The 22,120-nt window shown below is 46.6% G+C and overlaps 2 protein-coding genes across 4 annotated transcripts in view; one reads left to right on the top strand and one right to left on the bottom strand.

Moving 5' to 3' along the window:
• The first annotated feature begins 42 nt into the window (after window positions 1–42).
• NUDT1 (nudix hydrolase 1) lies at window positions 43–5,497 on the top strand. 3 transcript variants are annotated; one of them, XM_073362000.2, is made up of 4 exons: window positions 43–152; window positions 2,058–2,218; window positions 3,772–3,917; window positions 4,381–5,497. In XM_073362000.2, exons 2-4 carry the CDS (start codon window positions 2,067–2,069, stop codon window positions 4,551–4,553), a joined length of 471 nt encoding a protein of 156 aa, XP_073218101.1. In that variant the 5' UTR covers window positions 43–152; window positions 2,058–2,066; the 3' UTR covers window positions 4,554–5,497. The 3 variants fall into 3 exon arrangements, with proteins under 3 accessions (XP_073218101.1, XP_078710670.1, XP_073218102.1); XM_078854544.1 differs by lacking the exon at window positions 43–152 and adding an exon at window positions 763–784; XM_073362001.2 differs by lacking the exon at window positions 43–152 and adding an exon at window positions 1,518–1,528.
• The window catches only part of SNX8 (sorting nexin 8), a 32,171-nt gene continuing 14,407 nt past the window's right edge, over window positions 4,357–22,120 (bottom strand). Inside the window, 9 exon segments of the mRNA XM_073361995.2 lie at window positions 4,357–9,879; window positions 10,992–11,141; window positions 11,632–11,781; window positions 12,612–12,680; window positions 13,809–13,941; window positions 14,588–14,748; window positions 15,855–15,935; window positions 16,674–16,795; window positions 20,435–20,552. Coding sequence (XP_073218096.1) covers window positions 9,766–9,879; window positions 10,992–11,141; window positions 11,632–11,781; window positions 12,612–12,680; window positions 13,809–13,941; window positions 14,588–14,748; window positions 15,855–15,935; window positions 16,674–16,795; window positions 20,435–20,552 — 1,098 coding nt within the window. The 3' untranslated portion in view covers window positions 4,357–9,765.

Genomic DNA, 22,120 nt, shown 5'->3' with positions numbered 1-22,120 from the left:
GGTTCCGGCTCCGCGCAGCGCCGGGGAGGGGAGAAAGCGGCTTTCCGGCTCCTGCTTCCAGTCGGGCCGTTTTCAACGGAGCAACCGGCGGCGCAGGGGCGCTGCACGTGGGACCGCCAGGCCGGGTTCGTTGGGGGGCTGGGCCGGGCCAGGTGAGTGATGGGGGCGGGGCCAGGTGAGTGATGGGGCGGAGTGGGCCAGGGGCCGCTAGGTTACTGATGTGGGGCGGGACAGGCTGGGCCGGAACAGGTGAGTGATGGGGGGCGGGCTGGGCTGGGCCAGGTGAGTGATGGGTCGGAGCGGGCTGGGGGCGGCTAGGTTACTGATGTGGGGCGGGACAGGCTGGGCCGGAACAGGTGAGTGATGGGGGGCGGGCTGGGCTGGGCCAGGTGAGTGATGGGTCGGAGCGGGCTGGGGGCCGCTAGGTTACTGATGTGGGGCGGGACAGGCTGGGCCGGGACAGGTGAGTGATGGGGGGCGGGCTGGGCTGGGCCAGGTGAGTGATGGGGCGGAGTGGGCCAGGGGCCGCTAGGTTACTGATGTGGGGCAGGACAGGCTGGGCTGGGCCAGGTGAGTGATGGGGGGCGGGCTGGGCTGGGCCGGGTGAGTGATGGGTCGGAGCGGGCTGGGGGCGGCTAGGTTACTGATGTGGGGCAGGACAGGCTGGGCCGGAACAGGTGAGTGATGGGGGGCGGGCTGGGCTGGGCCAGGTGAGTGATGGGTCGGAGCGGGCTGGGGGCGGCTAGGTTACTGATGTGGGGCGGGACAGGCTGGGCCGGAACAGGTGAGTGATGGGGGGCGGGCTGGGCTGGGCCAGGTGAGTGATGGGTCGGAGCGGGCTGGGGGCCGCTAGGTTACTGATGTGGGGCGGGACAGGCTGGGCCGGGACAGGTGAGTGATGGGGGGCGGGCTGGGCTGGGACAGGTGAGTGATGGGGCGGAGTGGGCCAGGGGCCGCTAGGTTACTGATGTGGGGCAGGACAGGCTGGGCTGGGCCAGGTGAGTGATGGGGGGCGGGCTGGGCTGGGCCGGGTGAGTGATGGGGCGGAGCGGGCTGGGGGCGGCTAGGTTACTGATGTGGGGCGGGACAGGCTGGGCTGGGCCAGGTGAGTGATGGGGGGCGGGCTGGGCTGGGCCAGGTGAGTGATGGGGCGGAGTGGGCCAGGGGCCGCTAGGTTACTGATGTGGGGCAGGACAGGCTGGGCTGGGCCAGGTGAGTGATGGGGGGCGGGCTGGGCTGGGCCGGGTGAGTGATGGGTCGGAGCGGGCTGGGGGCGGCTAGGTTACTGATGTGGGGCGGGACAGGCTGGGCCGGGCCAGGTGAGTGATGGGGGGCGGGCTGGGCCGGGTGAGTGATGGGGCGGAGTGGGCCAGGGGCCGCTAGGTTACTGATGTGGGGCAGGACAGGCTGGGCTGGGCCAGGTGAGTGATGGGGGGCGGGCTGGGCTGGGCCGGGTGAGTGATGGGTCGGAGCGGGCTGGGGGCGGCTAGGTTACTGATGTGGGGCGGGACAGGCTGGGCCGGGCCAGGTGAGTGATGGGGGGCGGGCTGGGCTGGGCCAGGTGAGTGATGGGGCGGAGCGGGCCGGGGGCGGCTAGGTTACTGATGTGAGGCGGGACAGGCTGGGCCGGGACAGGTGAGTGATGGGGGTCGAGATAGGCGGGACAGGTTAGTGATGGCGGGAGGGCAGAGCAGCCGAGCTAGGTGCAGCTAGGGCAGTGATGGGCTCGGCCCTGAAGGGCGGTGATTGGTTTTAATCAGCAATTTCTGGGGCTAAGTAGGGGACAGGACCGGGCACAGCAGCATGACCTCCTGGCTATTGTCCCTTCCCTTCCGCACGCAGTCTGTGTACATAGGTGCTGGAAATATGAGGGTGCCTGGCTTGAAGTGGTTTCCATCATACACAGGGTTTATAGTGTGGGCTAATGGCTCTCAGCACCCCCACAATACAAATTGTTCCAGCACCCCTGCCTGTGTGTGTCCCATGCACTGCGGGCACAATTTCTGATCACACTCTCCCAGGAGTGCCCGGCTCAGACCCATCTCCCCTTTGCACAGACAGGGGCGATGTTCACAAGCAAGCTCTTCACCCTGGTGTTGGTGGTGGAGCCCCAGCGGGTGCTGCTGGGCATGAAGAAACGTGGATTCGGGGCTGGGCGCTGGAACGGATTCGGGGGCAAAGTGCAGGCAGGCGAGACCATAGAGCAGGCAGCCCACAGGTGAGATGGGTACACGTGCGCCCTGGGGGTGTGGGAGACAAGACCACATCCTATGCATCCATCTCCAAGTCAGGTGTGTAACTCAGGAGTATCACCAGCCTCCAGCATTTAGAAACCACGAGTCAGCCCCTCTTTTAAAAAAATCATGAGATTGTTTTAAATCATAATTTTTAAAGCCAAAACCCTGGGGTTTTTTATTTGCCGTCTGGGTTTTGAATCTTTCGGGTTCACGTTTTTCAAGCTTTTATCTTAAATGTTGAGGGCTGGAAACTTTCTTTGAAAAATGAAAGCTGAAGCTTTAAGAAAAAGATCAAATATCAGGAGACTTGTGATAAAATCACAGGAGCTGAGCAGGTGATTCCCCGCTCACCCCCCACTTATATAATTTATTACAAAAGCCTCAGCCCAATTAAATATTACTTGTCAGTTCTGTAGTGCCTTTTGTGGGAAGATCACTAAGCACTTCGTAAACTAATTAAGTATGGCAGGTTGCTAAGGGTGATGTAGATAATCACTTCACCCATCACTGAAAATGCCTTGAGCTGTAAGTAGCACCTTTTGCAATAGTCTCTGTGCACTACACAACAGGTGAGGACATGACTGATGAATAGTGTGCTAAACAATTTCATGAATTGTAATTTGGCTAGGATACCAAATTAATATCTATTTTACTAAAAGTGCCAGACACTCTCTGGTAAACCTGTTTTAAGTTTCATCCAAAAGATAAGAAGCACGGTGTTGCCTTGGCCATGTTGCAGGATTGTTTCAGTAAGGGCTCAAAGGAAGAATGGCCGCTGCTGAGTCACTAATACTGACTTCCTGCAGCACTTGGGTCTCTCTCCAATTATTGATTGAACCAGCCCACTCCTATTTATTTTATGGACTCTGTTGGGATTGCAGCAGAAGGTGACATGGCAGATGACAGCTGAATCAATAATTTCATATAAAATTAATGTCCACTTCATATAGAAGAGTTCTTCTGACATAAGCCCATGTCTCCCAACCTCCTGGCCCTTTCACAAATGCCTGAATTTTCCTTTGGATGGGCAGGGAGTTTGGCATTGCTTCAGTAAATCTCTGGGTATGCTACAAGCCAGTTTTACTTGTTTCTGGGTATTCCAAAGCTCCCTTCTGCATAAAGTAGTTTACTTTGCAGAGAACTGGCCTCTCACAGAGCTTCTTTGGTTGCATTTTATATAACAGCCTTTTAGGTAAGTTACTGCCAGTGTATGGAGGGAGGGAGAGAGATGAGCCTCCTTTCTTCAGGGTGCTCTTGGTTTGTTAGGCTCTTGCTACTGCTGAAAATATGGTAGATGGGATGCTTTGAATAATTCAGCATTTAATAATAAGTATTTGAAAAGTTCTCAAAGCACTGCACACACTAAGCCTCACACCAGCACTGAGGTTCTAGTTACTAGAACAACGTGTTTGTGCAAAAGATGCAGGATGTCTCCCTGCCTTCACCCTAGAGTGGTGTGTGTGCAGATGTTAACTGTTGAGTGTGTGTTTCCCTACTGCTCGCCCTCATGCAAAGATATCTGTTCCTCTTGTAGGGAGCTGCTGGAAGAGAGTGGATTGACCGTAGACAACTTGCAGAAGATGGGTCAGATCACCTTTGAGTTTGTAGGTAACTCTGAGCTCATGGAAGTCCACATCTTCCGGACGGACAGCTTTCATGGAGAGCCAACAGAAAGCGATGGTAGGAGTATGGGGCAAGTGGCAGCCCAAAGAAGATTTGTTTGCCCCTATTTCCTAATACTTAAAAGCATACGCGGAGAAGGGGTGATGCTGGTCCCATGCACACGTAGGCCTCTATGATGCACATTGAATTTGTCTTACACACACCCTCAGTATTAGTTTTGGACTCTCAGCCCTCATTCTCCTGGCCAGAAGCATCCTGCCAGGGTTTACTAGAAAGGGGGTGGTGGCTGAGTAGGGCTATGTTGTCTGAGCAACATTAGCAGCCTATTGCCTCCCAGAGTCCTGCTTCTTCCTCTGGACAATTTCCCCTTACAGTCCCTCCAAAACGAAGCCAGCTAGCTGTGCAGGCCTATGAATCATAGTTGTTGGAAGTGCTTTCCTTCCCTCCTAGGACACCCAGCATTAAAACAAAACAGCAGTGAAATAAGTTTACCCAAACCTCTTTATTCTTCCTATTTTAGAAATGTGCCCACAGTGGTTTCAGCTGGATCAGGTGCCTTTCAGTCACATGTGGCCAGATGATGTCTACTGGTTTCCCCTACTGCTCCAAAAGAAGTTGTTCCTGGGCTATTTTAAGTTCCAGGGGCTAGACACTATCCTGGAGTACACGCTGAGACAGGTGGAGGAGGTATAAGAGGAAACAGCAGCATTCCACCCTCATCAAATACATCATTATCCATATTGGGCCAGGCCCCAACTATTAGACATGAACCTGCCATAGCAGTGGCCACTGTATGCAATGCTCTCCTTTCTCAGCAGAGGAGATTTATCTACTGGATGGGTGGAGGAGAAAAAGTGGCTTTTCTCCTCAGGGAGAACAAAAGACAGCAGTTCTTGTGCTGGTGCAGTTCCAAAGTGTGGAGTGTTTCACTTATGGTTTGGGTAATGACTCCCATAATTCAATGGTATCCCTTTCTCCTCTAACAGTTAGCTCAATAATCTGTTCCACATTAAAAATACTAAAATGAAGATGGCATTCATGGTCTGATTCATGTTCCAGGGAAGTGACAAGATGATTTCTGAAAGGCCCTTACAAATAGTCCAGAAGCGGAGACCTGGCCCCAAGCAGCACAGAGACTGGAGTGTAATAGTTAACTTTCTTCACAGCACTGGAATTAGCACTCCCCTTAATTCTTTTCCCCACTCATGCCACAAAGTGGGACAGTGTGTTGCTTCCTTTTCTTCAGAGCCAGCTGAGGCTGGGCATGGAACCGTGCATGGCTCTAGTTCTTTTCCTCTCAAAGCAGCAGGAGGTTGTGGCAACAGGTAAAATAAAGCAAGGTGGTTGCATAGCATTGCTTAGGCACTGCCCAGGTTCTCATTTCTCTTAACCATTTAAACAGTGAATGAATAGTTAAGGTTATTAACTGTCCCTCCAGCTCAGCTTTTCATGCAGACAAGTGAAAATGTGCTATAAAGCTCAGAACCTTCAGCAGGGGCTTTCTAATAGGTTTCACCCCAAGACAGCAGCAGGTAAGCTGTACAGGGCTTGGGTCTGCTCCCAACTCAGCATGCAGGGCAATGAGTTTGATCAGTCCATACCAGAAATAATAAAGCCACTCTCAATGTCTTATACAAGGTTGTTTTTTTTTTGTCTTACAAATACATATTTTTTAAACACAGTTGGAGATATAATCTGTAAACATTTCCAGTCTATCAGTTGTAGTAATAGTTTTCTAATTCCTGCAGTTTGATAAAGTGCTTCATACATAAGACTATTTGAGCAAAGCAAAGATACAGGATTTTCCCAAGCAGGTAAAATTCACATCCTCCAACCAAGCCTGCCTCTTCCTATCTCCGTCCAACTGCTCTGAATAGTCTGTACTAGTCAAAGTGCCATTCCTCATGCACGTGGCAAGCCTTGTGCCCCTGCCATTCATTCTGTATTACAAACACTATTACCTCTGCTGCTATTGCAGAGACCAGTATTTTGAATTCTGTCCTCACCTGAGCTGCTGCTGCATCTTTCAGTAAAGTCACAATCTTGAACTTGTGCAGCTAGCCTGTTACAAATTCAGCAGTGACTTCCATGGGTGATCAAAAAGGAAGAGCAGATGGAGCAGAGACAAGAGGAGAACAAGGCACTGTTTAAACATAGTGATCCCATCAGAAAGTCACAGGTGAGGGGGGGAGTGATATTTTGGAAAGTTTCCCCATCTGTAAACCCTTCTGTGCGGCTGGTCAGAGTGGGCACCGCATGTTGTCCCCTTCCAATTAGAAACAGCGGTGGCAATAGGAAAGGCAGGCTACATGGCTGTTTTGGTGGAAAGGAGACCAATTTCTGTACTAAAGAGTCAGGTTCTCCTCACCGGCTTCGTACTCATCTACAGACCCGGCTTCTTCAAGACATTCTGGTGCAGACACTCTTGCACTGAAAATTGTAAGTCTGGATGCCTTATCTACAAAGTCACATCGCAAATGGGTGGAAGCCCCATGAGATCAATATGTGCAGAGAAAGCTTCCATTCAGAAAGGCACATTAACTCTTTGGTGCTAGAGCTCACAGCAGCAGCAGGCACACCCTAACTGGCATGCCCTGTTGAACTCATTTCCTGTTGTGCTCAACATTAATTCAAAACTAATTCCAGTCATCGGAAAAAATCTGGCAAGTTAATGCCCTACCAGCTCTGGTATTGGGAACTGCTTATTTAATGCATTATGTTTTGTTTTCACTATTTCTCTTTGTTAGTCTGAACACAGCATGGACCATAACAGCACCATGGAAGCAACTGGTTCTGCTTCCTCTACATTGCATATGGGGCACACAGAGAACTGAAGTCAGTTTGACTTTTCTACCCTTCACTCTTCCACAGTAGAGAAGTTGTAATAGACGCTGTCTCTGCGAACTGCATTGACCCCTAAACTAAGAGGAGAATACAAGTGCAGAAGCCCCTTCTCTGCTGCTGGAAGTAGTCATGCCACCACCCATTTGGACTTCAGACCAGAATGGCTAAGTCTGTAAAAATAGGTTTGCAAGTTAAAGCTTGTATGGACCACAGTGTGAAGGGAAGATGCTCCACAGAGAGAGCAGTAACCAAGGCAATCCCCCGGGATGTGGCATTGGCTGTATCAGGTATACGAACACTAGGCACTCTTTCTCTCTTGAAAGCTGCCCAAAACTTAGCAGAAGTTGTTGAATAACAACTGCAGTCCTCAGTGAAGCAGAGTATGCTCATCCCTGTCTTCATTCAGGGGCTAGGACAAGGCGACTGCACGAATAGGTGTATTCTCACTCCGAGCTACTCCAATGAAACATTTCTTTTTAAGATAGGTTAAGCCTGTGACAGATATAAATCTGATTATCCTACTGAATTCCACAGGCAGAGCCTGTAAGGGCTGCTGCTTAAAGAACAGTAATGAGCAGTTATCCCTTGGACCACTAAATATTTAATATTAGCCTTAAGAGTTTTTAGAAATAGCTGTTACACTTTCAGGCTTTTTATAACTGTGAAAAGGGCAGGGTTTCTTTCTACTAGAGCCAATTCTTTGCTATGCCGACAATCAGCCTCTATCAGACAACTGATAGCGGCAATGCGGCTCCCCATTTGATTAAACGGGAGATCCAAACTTTTCAAAGACAATGTACAGTATTTTCTTATTCTGATTATTTGTTTAACAGCAGACAAACTACTCCTCAATTATCAGACAAATAAAAAGATTTATGCTGGGGGCGGGAAGCTAGGGTTGACCACAACCAGGCAACACATCTTTAAAAGTATTGATCCTGTCTGCACACTGTTTAAAAACACAGTAAAATTTAATGTAAGCTAACATAAAGCAACCTATCTTCCTAGTCTAAACAAGGTCAAATGGAGAAATTTTTCCTGTCTGCCACTCAAAATGGTGGTTTATTATTACACTGTGCATACATTTGTGGTCTTAGTAATTTGTCTTAGTTTGTGAATAGAATCTCTTCTGTATTCCTTGGTATTCTCTTCCAAAGAGTCACTGGCACCTGTCTCGGGCTCGTGCAAAGCACGGTAGATTAGTTGCAAGGGAAACATTTTGAGCAAGCGTTAGACAGAGTTAGCACTTAAGCTGCTAACACGCAACAAGCAATGCATTCTATGTAGGACCGGTTTTTACATTCACCGCAGCTCCCTCTAGCCACAGCACCGAGAAATCGACATACACCGGGCATGTTTACACTGCATTAAGAGAGTGTGGCTGCAGTTCACATAGCTAGTTTAATCAAGCTAGCTTGTGTGTGAGGAGGAGCGAAGCAATAGCAGCATGGGTTTCAGCATGAGCTAGTCATCCCAGTAATTACCCGGGTTCTGGACACATTTGTACAGTCAGCGCTGAATTGTGCGCTGCCAGGGCTTCACTGCTCCCAGCAGCTGAGCTAGCTAGAGTATAGCGAGCTTGGCTATGCCTACACATGGTGTAGTCACATCTGATGACTGCAGCGTAGACACACCCAGTGTCCTATGTAGGACAATCTAGTGTAGCCCCTGTCCCACAGTGGTGGTTTCTCAAAGATGGAAGGGTCCTGCCTGTCCCAGACACCAGAACACTGATTAGCTTAGCGACATAGGTCAAGTAACTTTCGTTATTTCAATCATAGTTCCTCTTGCAGCAGAAACTAAACACTATATATAAGAATCAGAATTCTAGGATTAGAGAGGTTGAAATACTCCCCCTAAATGGACAAGTTACCTGGACTAGGGAAATAATTATGGTCCAAATTTGACAGCTCATTCTTCCTAGCTAGTGTGTTTCCTTTTCACTCACTTAAAGCTTATTGCCTCCTTCACCTCAAGGCGTTTGCCTTCATCTTCAAGAGAAGATGATCATGGTGGTGCTGCCAGAAAAGAGCGGCAGCATCACCATGATAAATACTGACTCTTGCTGATGAACTGATCATTTTCAGTCCTGTCCTGGTTATGTAACAATTAACAGTAGATCAGAGGGAACATCAGCCTTAGCCAATTTGGGCTTTTACAGGCAGCCATCCTCTGAGGATACCAGCGTGTAACACAGACACCCAGGAGTGAAGACTCCAGCTCTTCCCAGGAAAGTTAATCACCCCAGAGCTGTCCTGCTTCAACAGTATGAAAAGTTATCCCTTTCTAAGGGGTGTATCATCGTTTCAGTCAGCTATTTTCTATGCATGTGGCAGGCAGACTCCCATAAGAAATGCTGTTCAGCAAGGTAATCTGTGGCCACACATTACTACTTATGAGCAAATATGCCCTGTGCTTTCCTGTGACACAGGTTCAACTCCCACACTGGGAAACATCACAACCAGCACTGACCCACCCAGCAGAGCCAGAGAGCCACCCAGAAGCTTTCCCCTGTTTTGCATGTGGATCTAGCAATATGAAATCAAACACCTAACCAATGAACCTGGGGAGAAAGGGAGGCTAGCCTTCAGCTCTCCTTACCCACATATGCCTCTGGTTTGGGTCCCAAGCTTAAATAGCAAGGAATGCTTTGGACATCCTGTGCGTCTCAGCACTGTAGACATTGGCCAGTATATGTGTAGATAGCTGTAAGAGGGTAGTTAGTATGAGCGGCATGGGACTTCAGCAATAGCTGAACTGCAGCACGTGATGTACCAAGCCACTTCCAGTCCTTAGGCAGAGGACCTCTGGGGCAAAGAATCTCAGTCGTGCCCCAAGTCTTCTTCAAAATAAAGAACAAAAATCAAGAGATTGTCTCTCTCTCTGTATGTGCTCTGTATGTGTATGTGCTTCTGTTTCCAGTCTGTCCATAAGTCAGAGAGCAGCTCAAAGCAGCAGTATAAAAATAGCTGTTTGGAGGATTCCTTTTAATATCTGGAGATAGAGGTCACACCCCTCTCTGGACTGCACTTCGACTTGGTCAGTGTCAGATCTCGGAGCGTTAATTGGAAAAGAAGTTGCCCTCTGGGGGTGACAACGGTGGTGTCGGCATGTTGTGGGGTCCCACAAACAGGCAGCTCAACTTCGGCTTCAGTTCATTCCAAACTTTACTCATCTGGAGGAAAGAAAGCAAAACAGCTTGGTGGGTCATCACCTTGTCACACAGCACACTCAGAAGTCTGAGTTCTTGGCAGCACTAAGCTGTGTTGGAGGTTGGTCAAAAGCCAATGCATTTGCAGAAATGTTATATGGAAAACCAGTAATTCCAAAGCTCCCCTCCATCAAACTGGTGCTTTACTGCAGCTCTCTGAAGATCCTGTCATCCTTACCAAAATAGGTAGATGGGGAAGAGACAGAGTTTTGAAGGCTTGGTTAGAGCCCTCCACTTAAACGGTCTCCCCTAACAAACACTTCCATGAAGCAATGCATGGAAAGAAGTCCGAACCTAGGAAATGCTGAATGATTTATTTAAACACATAACAAGGCAACCTGTTAGGTCAGAGGTGGGCAACCTTTTTGGCCTGAGGGCCACATCTGGGTATGGAAATTGTATGGCAGGCCATGAACAAAGAGCTGTGACCACAATGTTTTTTGTTTTTTTTTTAAATCAGAAAAGACACGCTGCACCAGGACGTAGCCACAGGTGGGCCTGGGTGGGCCATGGCCCCCACACTTATCATCCAGGGCAGGTCCACCCCATCACTTGCCCCACTCCACCACCCGGTTCTCCAGCCAGGGAGCAGGGTCAGGGGCTTGCCCTGCTCCCCCTATCCGCCCACGCTCCTGCTGGGGAGCAGGATCAGGACGCCGGAGCAGAGCAAGCCGCAAACTCTGCTCCTTGGCCAGAGCGGGGCAATGGAGCTCAAGGGACGGATTAAAAGCTCTCATGGGCCAGATGCAGCCCACGGGCCATAGTTTGCCCACCCCGTTAGGTCCTTTTTCTTGCTATATAATTTCTGTTTAACACGAAGCAAAAAAGCAAATCCATCTAGCAAATATAAAGCATCTGCAACTGAATAACCAGCATTCCACAGATGATTATCTCAGACAGCTCCAAAGCTAAAGTCACCCTGGGGAGTGCGGAGACTGGAAATACACACACACACACGGTTTATCAGCGCCACCTTCCCAAGCAGAGCCCCACTCTTTGAGAAAGAGGGAAAAACAAACAGCTCAAATACATATTTTCAACTGGAGGAAGGGAGGCAAGTTGACTGAAGAACTTACCTCTTTATGGCCCTGGATCTGGGAGTTGACAAAAGCTCCCAAGATGTGGGAAGTGAGAGGCAGGTAGATATGGATTAGCTGTGTCTCCTGGTGCAGGCAGTACAAAGAAAAGTAATTCCGCAGCTCCATGGTCATGATGGCATTCTCTTGCTGAGAGACAAAAAACCCAGTTAACCTCACTGTCCAGAAGGGAGGTGCACGGGGGGCTGGAAGAAATGCATCATCCTCAGTGTGCACTCACACCAGCAGAGCACAAGTTCTCCTCTCTACCCTGTAACTCAAGCACTTGCCAAAAATCAGAAATGCAGTCCTGTGCCCATTTTGCTTGACAGCAACTGGAGAGGTCACATAGCAAGCACTTTCCACCATGCAGATTGTGCATTTCTGCACTTCCTACAGGCAGCTATATTGGACCACCTTGTTTTTGATGCCAAAAACCAGCAGTAAGTGTTCATTAGAACAAAGACTCTTTCCTTGCAGCACAGCACTTAATCTGAATAAGACTAAGATCTATGGGTGACCCTTTCTGCCTCTTCCAAAAACACGGATAAGCCACATTATGGCAGTATTAGGAAGAAGTTTCCATCCAATACACATGCAACCCATCACTCCCACACACACAGAAACATCTGCCCCCTACCTCCACAATTCGGGACTCCAGCTGTTCCACGGACTCTGGCTCCTTGTTCTGCACAGTGGCACTCATCATCTGCTTCTTCATCATGCTATACTTGTGCAAAGCTCGCTGGTGTTTGTGCAGTACTCCCTTCTCGTGCCTCTCACACAGATCCTTCAGGACAAAGGAAAACAACTGATACTGACCCCATGCCAGAGCCTAGACACAGGAAAGTGAGCCATGGGAGAGGGTGGGGAGAAGAAAATGTGCACATCTGGGAGATACACAGCTGAGGGCATGTAAGGTGTCCCATGCAATTTCTAAACTCTGGACTATTTCAAATAAAGCCTTTTAAGACGAGAACCAGAACTGCTCTGAGCCAAAACGGAGGATACAGCAGGTGATCTGAAGCTGCATCTCTGTCAATGTGCCTTGAACTTTACCAACACCAAACTTACTATCTGCATATCCCTTTTCAATATTAAGCATTACTAATTAACCTCTTGTTAGCTTGCAGTGCCCTGCTATTTCAATCCTGGACTGGGCCCCTCTTCAGGAAGGCTGCCAACTGTGTTGAACTGCATTTAGATGCTTTCTGCAGGGTGTCCATGAAGGAGTAGGCTGAGATTGTAAAACTCATTTCAGTTCTAACTGAACTAATGTCTTCACACGTAAAAGGCTGGTCTACTAAATTCATTCTCTTTTCCTGCCCCCAAAATAGCTGACTTATGAAAAAGATTAGCTGATTCCCACAAGTGAAGCAGACGGATATCTTTAACTCCTTGCAAGGTTTGGTGTCCACAAAACTTAATGAGCCAAGAGCAGATCCGTAACACTTCAGAGCTAGCCAAGGGGGAGAATCAATCCCCTCACTCTACATGATGCCAGTTTGCCTCCGAACTGACTGTCCAGCTAGTTTTCCATTCACTTGGCGTTACACCCTCTAAAAAGCACAAAACTGTTCTCAACAACTTTCTCACTGGCAGAGAAACAGCAGCACTCACTTTATAGGACTGAAGTAAATCCAGGAAAAGGTTCAGCTTCTCCACCACATCACTCTCTTCCTGTTTTCCCTAGAAAACAAGAGACAAGTACATTTCATATAAGCCTGGCAAGAGCACACTTCACAGCTCCTCAAACCCAGCCAGTATGTTGACCCTCCACTGTAATCTCCAGGGCACACCAACCATTACATAGCTACATCAAGCAGCTCTCACAACGGGACTGGAGATTTTAGGCTTGGACACTAGGATGAACACAGAACTAATTGGAACAGGAATAGCATTCTGATTGCCTGATCACTGCAACAAGAGGTTGGCATCATGAGTCCTCTGAGGTTTTCCATGCAGCTCTGTCTGGAACCCCTGCACTCATAGAATCCACCAGGATTTAATCTTCCCTCCTTAAGACACACCTATTCCAGGTGACCTATAAACACCAGCACTTAGAAGACTTAATGAAACAGAAAGCAGAGCTGACAAGACACAAGCTAAACTTCAGCACTTGCTTGTTTGTTTATGTCCCATCTCCCTTCCTGTGTCCGTGTTATGTGTGTGGCTCTCAAGAACTTAGGATCCTCGGTGCAGGAAACTGGTTTTATTTATCTGTAAAGCACCCAGAATATCTTTAGCAGCATGAAGTGATGGTTGTAGTGAAGAGAAACGATCACTCATCTTTCTGGATTGCCATTTGCTCGTGTTATTCCAATGGTCATCATCACATTGTGCTGTTTCAACAGCAAAAAGACCTCTTGTGTTCTGTCTGAATGAGTTTCATGTAGTGTTTAACAAGTGGTGAAGGTCACAACTGGATACAGAAACAGGTTCTGCTGGACTATATTCACCATATGATCTTAGCCAGGCAGAGTACAGGATTTTTGGACAGCTTGGGACAGTCACTATTTACTTTATTTAAACCTTTTAAAAAGGTTCCCCCCACTTTTCCCCTCCTCACTGTGCTTTCCCTGCCTGAACACCTTTGAGTTTAATTCCACCAGTCAGAACATGTAGCCCAGTAGCATACCTGGCCAGTTGGACATGGCTTTAGACTGATGCCTGCATAGCTGCAAAGAAAGGGGAAGTAATTTCTGGGGCACCCATGCCTAGAAGGCCTATGAATCAAGAGGTGACACTAGGCAAAAACACCCCTCTCAGTGCAACAATTGCAATAATACAGGAGAAGCAAATGGCAAAGGAACTCACCTGCTGTACAGCCTTATCGGCCAACAGCGCAAATTCGACAGACAAGCCTTTCAAGGCCTGTTTCAGAGTCCCCCACGTGCTATTGTTCAGAGCAGCCCAGGAGGGAAGTGGTGTAGTGTCTGAGCCCAAAGCACTGGGAGAGGAAAGAAGAGGCAGTGAGTCAGTTGCCACTAAGCAGCTCGGTTAGTGTGATGATTTACCCATCCCAGCAGTTACTGGAAGTTCCCCCTCTCAAAACTCACTAGTAGGCTCTGGGGAAATAGAGTCCCCTAGGAATCAGGTGGCAGTAAGTTTATACCTACTCCCCAAGAAGGGTCAAGTTAACAGCACAGCACAGTGATAGCAGGTTGGGACCCGTATATGTGGGTGAGTGTATGCACACAAACGAGAGAAAATGAAAGAAACTGTGCACTAGCAAGAATATTAGTGTTTTCAATTTAAAACAAAAATGCGGCGTGTGTGAACATATACAGCATGTAAAAGGGTCTATGAATGTGCATGACCACACCCCCATGTACTTGGGGGCTGTACCATTTCACACAAGTGTAAATCAGATCCAAAATGTCAATGCTGTTTTCTCCCCCTCACCCAGGGGAACACACCTACTATGTTTTCTTCTCTCTGCAACAGGAAAACGCGAACCTGGTTTGTGCCATGCGTCTTCAGAAAGACATGTCTCATTCCCATAGACATTCTACTGGTACACCTACTGCTCTCTTCAGAACTCAAGACTGTTCACAGAAGTGTGCTCTAGAGGGAGTCCTCACACCCTAATCTACCTTAGTTCCTTTCCAAATATGAGAAGATCTGAGGCATTATCAATGGCGCGGGAAGCTATTCTTTCTGCACGGTCCCGCAGTTTGTAGAAGCTGTTGTAGATGTTTCGGATAAGCTCTCGACTGGCAGCAAACTGGGCCTGGATGTCGGCTGGGAGGAAGTCCTGAGGCAGCAAAAGAGATCTTAGTAATGGACTCAGTTGCACGATAAATCACAAACAAAGAGATTAGGAGTCTTAACCTGGTGACACTGAAAATGGTTTTATGTTCTGAGAGGAGCCATTGAAAATGGCATTATGATGTTCCAGGCCTATCAGTGACTCCAGGTCAGAACTCTTAACTGTAGCCCTGCAAACTCAACCAGGTATTACAAGCTGAGTTGAGCTGCTTCTGGCTTGTACCTCATCAGTAAAACATTGTGCAACCACAGCTCAGTTAACAATTCTACTGGTGATGCATGGGCCACAGTAGGATCCACCGCAGTCTCCAATAGCTGAGCTTGCTCTGCAGAGGTAACATCAGTAAAAGTTTGAATAGTCCCTAGCGTCAAGCACTGTGAATAATGCACACATAGGGGGCAGGACTGCTGAGTAATAAAGGTACCATCTTTATTATTTATTTCTATTGCAATAGCACGTAGGAGCCCCAGTCACAGACCAGAGGCCCATTATGCGAGGTACTGTAAAGGCCATTTAAAAAAAAAAAAAAAAAAAAACACAAACCCATAAGCAACATTTAACCCTCACTGGCTGCTTTATTTTCCCCTCACCCCAGGCTGAACTTCCACAAAAGCAAGCAACTCAGGGGAGCAGCAATGTCAGATTCAGCAAGCAAGATACACAACTAAGGTACAGCAGCCTTCCCCAAACAAATGAACAAACCACGGTGAGATTCATAGCTTCTCTCATAGACAAAGAGGGATTATGACACAAAGGAATAGTAAGCGACAGGATGAACTTTCAAACTGTGTAGGTTATTTATAGTTACCGAAAGAATGTGCATTTGGACAAAGACTTCTCTCACACTAATTTTGTATCATTTTACTAAACAGACCCAGGCTGGACATACTGGGCCTGGAAATAACCAGCTATATGTTTTGTTACGAAGAAAACAGAAGATCAAGTCAAAAGAAGGTCCTTTACAGTTCTCTGTGGAAATTGCTCTTTTCCCTTTCAACTACAGCCCCTCTCTTTTACCCAGCAGATACAAGACCTTGTGCACTTGGGCTACTGGTATTAAGACTGCAATTATGCACCATAAAGAAAAATACCTTGGCCCGGGGGGCTAGTTGACAAGTCATGAACTCATCTCCCACACCTTGTACCAACTCCCTCAGCTTGTTCTGCACATCCTAGAAAAGCAAAAGAAACCACCAACCAACCAATTAAACCCATCTGGCAATTCACACAGTGACAATGAATGGCAATTTCAATCCTGTTAAAACCAGGGCCTCCTCATGCAATAAAGCAACAATCCACAGTTGATGGTTGCTTTTATTACACATGGAAAGGGGCCACCTTTTCATGACATTTAACCCTTCCACCTTGAGGGAAAAAAATCAACCCCTCATGCGAATGAGGCATGGAAAAAAGTGATTCCACATACTGAGTCCATTTGTAGGCCCTGACCCATCTCTCTCTATGAATTTCCAACTCCTGTATCACCCTCTTCTCCTAAAATTTAAACACATATAAATGTTAACCCTCCACTTTAAATGCTGCATTCGTCTGAGGAGAAAGTTCTTCCTGTGCTAAAAGTCTGCATTAGGAGACTGAGAAGTCCTAGAACAATGTTTCTTAGCTCTCCCCTGGTCAAATACCTTTCTGGGGAGCATCAGAGATAAGGAGTGGTGTGACATATATTGCCACAGGAAAAAGAATTATTTTTAAGGTATCGTGCCTACAGCATTGCAGAGATAACACATCCCACTGTCCAGTAGCAGAGTTACCTAGTGTGGACGATATACTCCACTAGCCCCTGGTAGCCAGGATCACAATTGTGAGGATGACAAATGTGCAGGCAACAGGCAGCTCTAAACTCGGTAACTGTTTCCCAGTGCAAACACGTGGCATCACCAACAAGTACTCACCGAGCCACTAAAGGAGAGAAAGAGCTTCAGGAGCACGTCTTCCGAGAAAGGGGGATGTCGAGCCACCAGATTAATGAAACGCTTCAGAGCCCGCCGCCTAGACTCTATGAATTCTCGGTCAGCTACAGGAGGGAACACTACATTAGTGTTAATGCATCAGGCATTGCAACTGGCTCAGAACGAGGGTAAGGCAGCATCATGTCCCACTGCTCCCTTGCATTTACATCTGCAGCAAAACCCAAGAACAGTACTATCGGTGCCTTCCATCAGCTCCATGCAACAGATCTGCTGGGTTCACTGGTCTAGCCATTACTTATCAGAACACTGCAAACCCCCACACCCTCAAATGGTCTGTTACAGCTTGTCTTAAGTTCTGCAAACCCTTCTGCACCTATTTACCTCAACAGGACTACTCAGGTGAGTCAAGTTAAGCAGTGTGAACTTGCAGGATTGGACCCTTAGATTGCAAGCTCCTATGTCTACACTAGCATTTTTGTCAGTCAGGGGTGTGAAAAAAAACACACTCCTGACCGACGTAAGTTTTGCCAACAGACGCGCCGATGCGGACAGCGCTATGTCGGTGAGAGTGTGTCTCTCACCGACACAGCTACCGCCGTTCGTTGGGGGTAGTTTAATTATGCTGACAAGAGAGCTCTCTCCCCTTGGCATAGAGCAATGACACGGGAGACCTGACAGCAGCGCAGCTCCAGCCACTGTAAGGTCTATAGTGTAGACGTAGCCGGAGTTTCTCTTCCTTTATGTTTATGCTGCATCTGGCACAATGGGACTCTTATCCTGTGTGGAGCATCTGGGAACTACTGCAATACAGATAATTTTTAAAAGCACCTGCTACAAATTCTGGTCCAACTACAAAGTGAATCACCCCATATCTTTAATAGATGACATGCAAAGCAAAATTAACATTTGTACCCTTTTTTGCTCCTTTATGTTGTGGAAAGGTGGCTTCAAAATATTTTCCCCAGAAGTTCCCTTGCCCCATACATTGTTTGGGCTGGGATTTGTTTGTTTGTTTTGGTTTGGTGTGTTGTGTTTTGTTGTTCATTTGTTTTTTGTTTTGTTAAAACTGGTTTTCTTCTTTTCTGTGGAAGACTTTGCTGAGACCTTTGGAGGACGTGGTAGGCAATTCACAATAAACTAAACCCTAAAGGTACAGCTCTCCTAAGTCCTAATTGTCAGGCTACAAGAAGTTCAGCAACTCATCCTCCTGGAAATGGGAGGGGTTCAGATTTCAGACTACTGTCATGTCCTTATGCAAGTAATTCAAACATCACGCTAAAGTCTTCCAGGAAGAAGTGAAGTCCAGAGCTGATAGTTGTAAAGTTGAACAAAAAAAAAACAAAAAAGGATAGCAGCTCTTTTTTTTTTTTAAGGGAGAAGAAAGGATTGCAAAGAAAATGATGCAGCCTTCTAAGTACACAAATAGCTTAGTGACCCCCGACACAGCTTATTAGAATGGTCTCTGGCAACATTTTCACATCGTAAAGGGACAGTGAAGGGCATCACAGCCTTTTGCTTCCTCGTTCACCTTTAACTTGAGTTTGTTGGCCACCAGCGGTCCCATAATGATCCTTCCCCACAAAGTGATTTTCAGTTGCTCAAGTCACAAGTCCACTCAGACTCCCTAAAATCTTGTGCTCTGCAATTCTGCTTCCCTGTTTTATTAATCTAACTAGACATAGCCACCCACTGATAACATGCAGTGAAACAGCAATTGCCAGGAAAACTTTGAACAGTAGTTCTGTTTCTTGTAAGGTTTTCTAGGTCATCAGTACTTACTACCATGCATGGAAAGACAAACTCAAGTCCAAGTGCATGGAAGGGAAGGAGAGAGTGGTGAAACTCTGATCCGTTCCAATTGCTACACACTCGTCATCTAGTGGCTACTGCCACCCCCTTTCTTTATGGCTCATGCACAACCCTGGACAGAACTAGCAACAAGGAGATTTTTTTTTAAAAGGAAAAATTAAGATGGGGAAAAAAATCAGAAGGCAAATAACTTCCTAAATGTGAGATCTGTTGGACTACAGAATAGTCTCCCATGGGAAGCCAACATTTGGATAATTTAGAAACAAACAGAATAAAGGAGTGGAAGATATACAGTAGAGAATAATCCAGTACTAATATGGGGCTGGAAAAAGATAACCTAATAGATGTTTTGCCTCTCTAACTTCTATGATATCTGTACTCACTGGGAAATCCTCTTAAATAAAATGATCAGCAGTGAAATAGTGTTGACATTCAATATTGTTGCCATTAGTTATTGTTCAGTTTAAGCGTCAACTCTCCACTAATATTAACAGGAGCAGGTCACTCTTCTCACAGGTATTGTTTCAGGCTGTAGGTCTTCAAATTCTCACAGACTGCACTGCATTAGATCATATTCAAGAATTACCTTTGAAACCTCAAGAGTTATATTTTAAAAAAAAAAAAAATCATCCTGACATCTTACATTCTGCAGAAATTGACAACACTACCAGAGTAGCTCCAGAATCATCATTCTGGCCTGTTCTGGTTCACTTTAAACCCTGCGCCAGAACCTTTCACTAATTTCTGATTCTTCTTTTTCTATGGCATAATGTGGACTCCTTAAATTAAATGAATAATTTATTGTGAAATGTTAAGCTTGGCAATATGGGCAGAAGACAAGACAGTGAAAGGCTTGTTCTTTAGCAGATAAAGCAGAAACAAAACAGAACTGTATAAAAGACTTATGTAATGTATTAAATAATAAAAATAAAACTTAAAAACGTGTCAAGATTTCAGACTAGAGAAAGATGTATCCAAAGTAGCTTTGATGTGTAGTCAAGCTTGGAGTATTTCACTATCCACAAGTACATTGTAACCATTAGAATATGGAGGAAATGACAGTCTGATTCCAAACCCATCATTCATCTTTTTAGTTTCTATTTTGACTCTACATAACTAGACACTCTGATTTTAAAGAAGAAAAAAGCTACTCCTGAGATAGGTGATTTTTGTCAGAGAAGAACAAGGATCTCTCTGATAGGAAGTTACCTTTTATATACGGACAGTTACTTAATTCATGTGACCAATATTGGTACAGAAAGGTTTCCGGGGGAGATGACACAGCCTACAGAAGCTATTTACTTAGAGTCTCCATGCTTGTAAATAAAGGCCATAAGCTTGAACAAAGAAAACTTGGAGTAAGACACGCTCTCACTGAGGGGTGTGAACACTTTTTATACACTCATTTCTCCTGGAGCATTTAAACCTTTTCATATGCAAATGATTTCCCCCACTTTCCATCTCTATGGTTCTCCCGCCACCGAAGAGGGAAGGGGTGTCTAAAGCACCTTTCATACTCAGAGCACTTCACAAAGCGCAATGATACAGTAGCCATTCTGCACTCGCCAATGTGCGTCAGCACCATCGACATTATAACCTACTTTACTGGGAAAGAAATAGCTGAAACTCTTCCCTATTCTAGGTCTATCCCTCACTCTAGGGCTAGCCTTACTCTTTTCATGAATGCCATCGGATTTTCAACTTACACCTGGAGAGTCGCCAGTGGAACTTTACATTCATGTCTTATCTGAAAATGACTTCCAGCAATGCAGTGCAGTGCCTCCCCACGGTATGCACTACACTGTCAGCGCTGCTTTTTGAACCAGAGAACAACAAATGCTATGGATTCTTCGAGACATGTGCATTCTTGACTGTATTCTCATGAGCACATGCATACCAAAGCCCATCCAGTCACTAGGAAGACCCAGGTTTACCTCCCAGCATTCTCTTTGGAGGAAGTGCCGGCACCATACGATATGGGAACTTCTGAAGCAGCATCTCATGGAATACCACAAAGTCATTGTATCGCCTGTACACAGAGCACTTGAAGCGCTGCAATAGAGAGAGAAACCTCACAACACTCAGACAGGACAATAACAGCATTTCAGTAATTTCCTTGCAGCCAGGAGGAGTTAAAGCCACATGTGGGACTTGAAGAGAGTGGCTGGTACATTTATTGGATTTGCAGACCACTTGCTTTAAGCGAACAGTAAAAAATAAAGTCACACAGAACCCTCCAGCCACCTCTCAATTATGCACTTAGATAGCTTGCTGGTGGGTTAGGTCCCTTTGGGAACAAGAGTTTCAGCAAAGAGCACATTTCAAATTCCATACACGCAAAACATGGGGGCAAAGACATTTTATAAAGGAAAGGGGAAATGTTTTCTGTGGGTTACTGGAAGGAGGTGGTAGATGTCCCTAAACTTGCTGTCAGTCCACATAATTCCTCCACAAAAAGACATAAAGGAACAATACAATTTTCAATGAGCACCCTATCATCATTAAGGAGCATTTCAATGCTGGTGTTCCTGGTAACATCCACCAAACCAGGTCTAATGCCATGGGAAGCAAAACAGCTTTGAACAAACGTAGTTCTCAGCCCTCCAAAACCCAGCTGTTTGACCTTTTTAGTGAGTCATGCAGCAGAATGAGGAGAAAGTAGGAACTGTTGTGGGATTCCTAAAACAGCGTTAAAGTTTCTTATAACCTTAGTTTCAAGATTTTTGCATTTCTGATGTCAGGTTACAGGAATGAACAGTGAGAACACCCAGGTTTTGGAGATTAATTTGGGTCCAAAATGAGTGATGTAGCACACAAAGAGAGACACTCAAAAGGCACGTTGGCAAGTCATTTAAAAACCACATTTGGCTGATGGAATAGCATGTTGAAAAGACTAAATGTCATCACATCCATCCACGTCACATGTGCATCGTACACTGCTAGTTCTTATTGCAGAGCTGTGCCATTTCAGAAATAACCCAACAAGATTAATAACTGGAGCACAATGGATACAGCTCTTAGGGCTTTCTCATGTCTGCTCGGCAATCAGCAGTCAGATTTGCTCTTGCAGATTTAAGCTGGTGCCCAAGGCATAGCTACTGCCTCTTTATGAAGAATCTCATTACACAGAAAGAGAACTGTCGGAAGAACGATGGCTCAGGGAATTGGTAATGGGATAAGAAGTCTCTCAAACCTGTGATCCGAAGGTGACTCTGGCTGAGGACAGTAGTGACTGAAAACTGCTACAACACTGTCAGACAGTTGCTTCTTTGGTGACCTGTGTGGAGTGAGCTGGTGCTCTTGGGCCAGTTCTTATGGGACAGATAGCCTCATCAGAAAAAGAAAAAAAAAACCCATCACAGAAGACACTAGTGAGCAGTCTCACAAAGGGGACAAAAATTGAATGGGACATAGAAACTGAACTCCCCTCCTGCTCCAAAGGTGGTCCCTACAGTCAGGATTGGGGAAGTGAACTGGGAGAGGTATGGGAGAACCTGCATTGCTGCTGGCTGTGCCATATGTGCATTCATATACAGTCTAGTCTTCAAGTGAGTTTGGTCGTTACGCTCTAGTCCTCAGAGGGTGTCCGTTCACCTTACAAAACGACAACAGTACTTGTC

Source organism: Lepidochelys kempii, chromosome 10 (assembly GCF_965140285.1).
Source record: "Lepidochelys kempii isolate rLepKem1 chromosome 10, rLepKem1.hap1, whole genome shotgun sequence".
Lineage (NCBI taxonomy): Eukaryota > Metazoa > Chordata > Testudines > Cheloniidae > Lepidochelys > Lepidochelys kempii.
The sequence above is the reverse complement of the archived record's forward strand: the minus strand, read 5'-3'. Positions and strand labels throughout refer to the sequence as shown.

Coding starts and splice junctions, on each gene's coding strand:
- NUDT1 (XM_073362000.2), top strand. CDS start 2,067: ATGTTCACAAGCAAGCTCTTCACCCTGGTGTTGGTGGTGGAGCCCCAG. Junction 2,219..3,771: donor ATAGAGCAGGCAGCCCACAG/GTGAGATGGGTA, acceptor TTCCTCTTGTAG/GGAGCTGCTGGAAGAGAGTG. Junction 3,918..4,380: donor AGAGCCAACAGAAAGCGATG/GTAGGAGTATGG, acceptor TTCCTATTTTAG/AAATGTGCCCACAGTGGTTT.